This window comes from Bos taurus, chromosome 23 (genome assembly GCF_002263795.3).
Source record: "Bos taurus isolate L1 Dominette 01449 registration number 42190680 breed Hereford chromosome 23, ARS-UCD2.0, whole genome shotgun sequence".
In the NCBI taxonomy this organism is placed as follows: Eukaryota; Metazoa; Chordata; class Mammalia; order Artiodactyla; family Bovidae; genus Bos; species Bos taurus.
In genome coordinates this window covers 29,364,822-29,370,821 of record NC_037350.1, presented here as the reverse complement: position 1 = coordinate 29,370,821, position 6,000 = coordinate 29,364,822, and the positions used below count along the sequence as shown (strand labels likewise).

General features: G+C 36.8%; 1 protein-coding gene across 1 annotated transcript; it reads right to left on the bottom strand.

Annotated features, from left to right (window-relative positions):
• Positions 1–1,530: 1,530 nt before the first annotated feature.
• Positions 1,531–2,469, bottom strand: OR12D20 (olfactory receptor family 12 subfamily D member 20). Its single transcript, NM_001390252.1, has one exon. It carries the CDS (start codon positions 2,467–2,469, stop codon positions 1,531–1,533), a length of 939 nt encoding a protein of 312 aa, NP_001377181.1.
• Positions 2,470–6,000: the final 3,531 nt, after the last annotated feature.

Here is a 6,000-nt window from a genome sequence, read left to right as displayed (position 1 = left end):
AGTCTGTTATTAAAGCTGTGAGGAGAACAGATCTACAACTGCAAACCTCAGTTGCTTTACAAAGAAAGAAATTACCTCACTTCAAAAACCAGATCCAAAAAGCTTCGACTAAATTTACACTTTTGGCAACAGTTTTACACAAACCTTCAAGAGGAGAACTGAAAGTTGGTCAACATACTAAAAATCCTTCTGAAGGAGTCAGAGAGCTGACCAGGCAGTGAGGACTTGCAGGACTAAGATCTAGAAGAGGAGGGCAGTACATAAAAGAGGGTCCAGCATTTTTTTTAAACCATTTTTCTCCTTGAGGTACAAGCATACCTTAATTTTTTGTATTTCAGTTTACTGCAGTCCACAGATACTGTGCTTTTTTTTTTTAACAAATTGAAGATCTATGGCAGCCCAGCATTGAGCGAGCTTGTCAGCACAATTTTCCAAACAGCATTTGCCCACTTTGAATCTCCTGTCACATTTTGGTAATTCTCACAGTATTTCAAACTTTTTCAGTGTTATTATATTCGTTATGGTTATCTGTGATCCGTGATCTTTGATGCTATTACTACAGCTCACTGAAGGTTCAGATGATGGCGAGGAAAAGTGTTTTTAATGAAGATACATACTTTGTTTTAGACATAATTCTACTGTACATTTAATAGATTACACACTATGGTATGAACGTATGCAGTGGGGAAAAAGTATTCACATGACTTGCTTTATTGCCACATCTGCTTTAGGGCTGGAAACAAGCCCGCAGCATCTCTGAGGTATGCCTGTACTGGCATATTCTGAAAAGAAGTCACAAGAAAATATTTGAGAAGATTTCATTTATCCTAACATTAATGATTATTTCTACATCACTAGTATCTTGTGGACCACTACGCTTAGACTGTTATACCTTTTTGGTAATTTTATCACGGATCAAATATAACACGGTTTCTCTTTTAGACAAATGCTCTCTATTCATCCTAGATTTTACCTCGAATTAACATCTAGAATGTCGTTTTCACCTGCCATTTTCTGCCATACTTTTATGTTTATATTCTTATCCGATTCGTTTTAGTTATGTATAAATTCCATAATGGTGAAACTATGTTTTTTTTATTACTGCTCTTATTACCAGAAAAATTGAATTAAACCATGCCTAGAGAGAATAAATTGTCACAAATGAAGTTGTCTTTGAAAGTAAAGCCTGCATACTAATCTATGATTTTTTTTAATATATTGTTCTATGCATAAAGAGGATTAGTTAGTAGGAAGGAAAACTCAATTCAAACCAATTTTATTATGCAAAAAGCAAATAAAAACTTTTATCACACCCTTGCTCTATTCATAGACTAATTCTACACTATAGATATTTCTTGGTGTTAACATAAATAAATAAAAATTAATGATCATCCTTGATGCCTCTCATCTCCCTACCATTTCTGAAATGAAAACAGAATTCAAGAAATGTACCAGATTTATTAGATATGAGAAAATGAATGTCATAAAAAGCACAGTTTTTATTTATTCCTGTTTGGCCAATGATTTTCTTTAGACAGACAGCTTCAGTTTCCTGCCAAAGACTCTCTTCAAAGCCAACTTCACTTCCTTATTCCTAAGGGTGTATATCAATGGATTCAGCAATGAAGTGACAGTGGTGTGTATGACAGCCACATACCGTCCCTGTGATACAGATGTGGCAGAGGCAGGGGGGATGTAGGTGAGCCCCACAGTTCCATAAAACAGAGATACGACCATGAAATGAGAGGCACACGTGGACAGAGCCTTGTGGAGCCCACGGCAGGTCCGGTTCTTGAACAGAAGAAAGCCAATAATATACAAGTAGGAGAGGAAAGTGAGAAAGCATGCTGCCATAGATAAGCTGCCAGTGACAATAAAAATGAGCCACTGATTGAGCCGAATGTCACCACAAGCCAACTCTAAGAGGGGCTTCACATCGCAGAAGAAGTAGTTGAGTTTCAGAGAGTGGCAAAAGTTCAGACGTGCAGTCATGACAGAATGCATCAGAGCATAAAAGAAACTGGTGATCCAGGCCACAGTTGCCAGGAGAATACATGCCTTGAGGTTCATGATAAGAGTGTAGCGAAGTGGATAGCAGATGGCCACAAATCGGTCAAAACCCATAATGGCCAGCAAGATGGACTCAGTACAGCCCAGAAAGTGGAAGAAGTGTAGCTGAGTGATGCAGCCCAGGAAAGATACGGCCTTGTGAGCAGAGAGGAGGTTTGCCATTAGTATGGGCAGTGTCACTGAAGAATAGCAGATATCCAGACAAGAAAGATTTCCCAGGAAAAAATACATAGGGGAGTAGAGTCTTGGCTCCGAGATGACAACCACTAATACGGACCCATTTCCAAACAGATCAATCATGTATATAATCAGGAGGGTCACAAAGAGAACAGGCTGCAGCTCCTGAGTGGAGGTCAGTTCCAGCAGGAGAAACTCATTCACTGTGGTAACGTTCTCCATCGCTCTGAGAAGGAGTGATAACAGTTAGTAAAGCTGCTCTAGTAGACTGTATGGGTTAAATGAAGCAAGTTCATCATCTGAAAGTATATAAGGATGATCTATGGTGAGTAAAATGGTTAGAAATGCTAGAATTAAATTCACTTGCAATGTAATTAAGGACAGAAATTTGTGATAAATTCTGAGTCAGTGTGATATATGTGATACATAGAACAAAGAAGCATATTTAGGATGCTGAGTTAAACCTATAAAGCAACTCATAAAGAATAAAAGCAGATATTTAGTGAACACAGTAAGAGAACAGGACTCAGTTTTAGCCTCATTGTAGCATTAAAATTAGTGTATCTAAAGAGTCTTGTCAGATGTATTTGTAAAAATTTAAATATTTTTAAATGGACATAATAGGCACACTTCTCATTTCTGGTACAAGTAGAAATTTAGCAATAGTCCTAAATATGCTTAAAAAAAATAAGAGTAGGTTCTCCACAATCTAAACCTTCATGAAACTAGAAAAAAAAATTGTAAACCCCAAAATTTCAAATCATGTGTAGGCAGAGGGGATACAAATCAGCAGATTTGATGTGAGCATCACAAGAGGGCATCACAGCAGCAGGGTTATTTATGCAGGAAAATCCCAAAGTACTAAGAAGTTTTAGTAGCAAAAGAGTATTGAAAACAGCAGAAAATTATCAGTCTCAGAAAGAGAGTGCCTCACATTGAGAGTGAATTTTTCCAGAATACCAGAAAACAAGCAAGTCAGTGTGCACATAATGATGAAGAGAAAAGTATGTTACCACAAAGACAGTAAAAATGTTGCAACTGAAGAGGGGACCAATGAGCCAAGAATCTGGGGAAAATATCCTATCCCCCATGCCATATAAACCTCCTGATAACTTGCCCCCCAAATCCAACTTGTTCATATATAAACAATAAATAGATAAACTTCTATATGCACATGAAAGTATGATAAGAAACAAACAGAAAAATAGATAATCATGATTTCTCAACAGAATTACGTCACCTGAAAGAAATATTTGTAGTGAAACAGAAAAATGGCAGCCCAGCACTCCTAAGAGAAGCCACTAAAACTACAACATACTTTTTAGTCAGGAAAAAATATACAAATATTCAAAACGGAAATTCAAATTAAAATTCAATGATATACTATTTTGACAAAGATTAAAATGTTTGCAACATTTATTTTCTTGAAGGTGGTGAAATACACACAGATGGGGATGTCAATTGATTTAATCTCTAACAGACATTTTAGTAATAATGGATGTGAGAGTTGGACCATAAAGAATGCTGAGCACCAAAGAACTGCTGCTTTTGAATTATAGTGCTGGAGATGACTCTTGAAAGTCCCTTGGACAGCAAGATCAAACAGCAAGACCCTAAAGAAAATCAACCCTGGATTTCGTTGAAAGGACTGATGCTAAAGCTGAAGCTCCAGTACTTTAGCCACCTGAGGCGAACAGTCAACTCAACGGAAAAGACCCTGATGCTGGGGAAGATTGAAAGCAATAGGAGAAGCAGGTGACAGAAGATGAAATTGTTAGACAGCATCGCCAACTCAATGGACATGAATTTGAGCAAACTCCAGGAGATAAATAGTGAAGGACAGAGAAACCTGGTGTGCTGCAGTCTGTGGGGTCACAAAGAGTTAGACACAACTTAGCGACTAAACAACAACAAAATTACACAAAACATCACTCCCTAATCATTTTAGATGTTCCTATTATCTGCATGTTTAGAGTTTATCACTTTTATTGTATCTGTATGTTAGAGATGCCATAAAATGACCTGTTCATTTATTCCCAAATTCACATTCAGTGAACCACATTAACAGCTTGCAGTTGGTCATGGTGGAAGTGCTTATGCCAAGGAATTGGTAAATTCTACAAATTATAAGCATGGTTTATGGTTTTTTGATTGTCTAGGCTTAAGAAAGTGATGGAAATGATGCAGATTAAACTTAAAAGTGTGTCATATTTGTAGCCATTATATTGTGAATAACGCAAAAATGGAGGAACATTTCTTCTGGTATTCAAAAAGTTTTGTACTTTAGGAAAACTAATATCACTGACCAATGAGAGAAATCCAGGCATATAACTTCCTTGATTCACTTTTGTCTTTGTTATTAACATAAACATATCAAACCCTAATGGAATTCATCATTGATGCGAGAGATTTCTTTGTTGAATTGACATTCACAGAATGCTAATATTGATTTTTGCTAAATACTTGCTGAAATTCAACTATATTTGAAATTCACACCATAGCTAAAATTCAACCTCTATTTGATCAAGTTACAATGTATTCAGGAATTATTTACAACTGTCAAGTCCATTCACCCTCACACACTCCTGGATAACCATTTCAAACCTCCAGCCAACATTCTTCTCCATATTGACTGTCCAATACTGACTTTGCTTCCTTGTCTATAAGAAATTTGAAGCAATTGAAAAGAACTTCCAGACTCACTATCATTTGTGTTTATATTATTAGAAAGTGATTGCACTTTCTTTTTATTTTTAATTGAGGATAATTGCTTTATAATGGTGTGTTAGTTTCTGTCATATAATAATGTGAATCATACAGATATCTTCTCCCTCATGAGCCTTTCTCCCTGCCCAACCTGTGCTTTTTTAAAGCCAAAGCTCTTGCTTGTCCTTTCAATGATACCCATTTGTTTAATCAGGTGTGCACTCCCACAATGCCATTCTCTCTTCCATAATTATTTTTCCTTTCTCTAATGTAACATTCTCTTCAGCAAAGGAACATTTAAAAGTCTTCCTTTCTCTCTGTTTTTCTTCACTGTCCATTTCCTCTGATCTTTACATCAAAGCTTCTCACAAACAATGTTTAAATTGATGGTCTCAACTCTTATTCTTTCCTGTCTCTCTTCAACCTATCTCATTAGACCTTTACTTCAGTATTCCCCTGAACTCTAGTTGTTGGATCAATTATGAAACGCATATGCACAGAATCTTCCACTTATTTTCACTTCTCTAGCTATCAAGTGAGTCCATGTCATGTCTCAGTTATTATTATTAACAGTTATAGTATTATTATTAATAGCTTCTTGCTTCTAACCTTACCTGTAAATCACCTCCCATCATCATGCTTTTTCTTATAACCCTCCCACCACACTTCAGCTCAGATTGTAAATTCAAACTTATTTATTCATTGCCACACCACACAGCTTGTGTGATCTTAGTCCCCCAACCAGAGATGGAACCAGGACACTTGGCGTGAAAGTGTGGAGTTCTAACCACTGGACAACCAGGAAATTCTCCATAAACTCAAATTCTAAGAAAGACTACAAGCTCTGTAATGTCTTTTTCTTTTTACTCTTCCAGCCTAATTTTCTCCCTTTCTCCCCTGAGTTCAATCAGTCAAGTCACACTGGCCTCTTTGCTGTTCTCCTTTGCTCTTCCCCATGACTAGCTGTCTGACAAAAGCCCTAACTTCATTTCAATCTTACCTCAAATGGTATTTATTCAATGAGACCCACTCTGATCATCCTACTGG

Coding starts and splice junctions, on each gene's coding strand:
- OR12D20 (NM_001390252.1), bottom strand. CDS start 2,469: ATGGAGAACGTTACCACAGTGAATGAGTTTCTCCTGCTGGAACTGACC.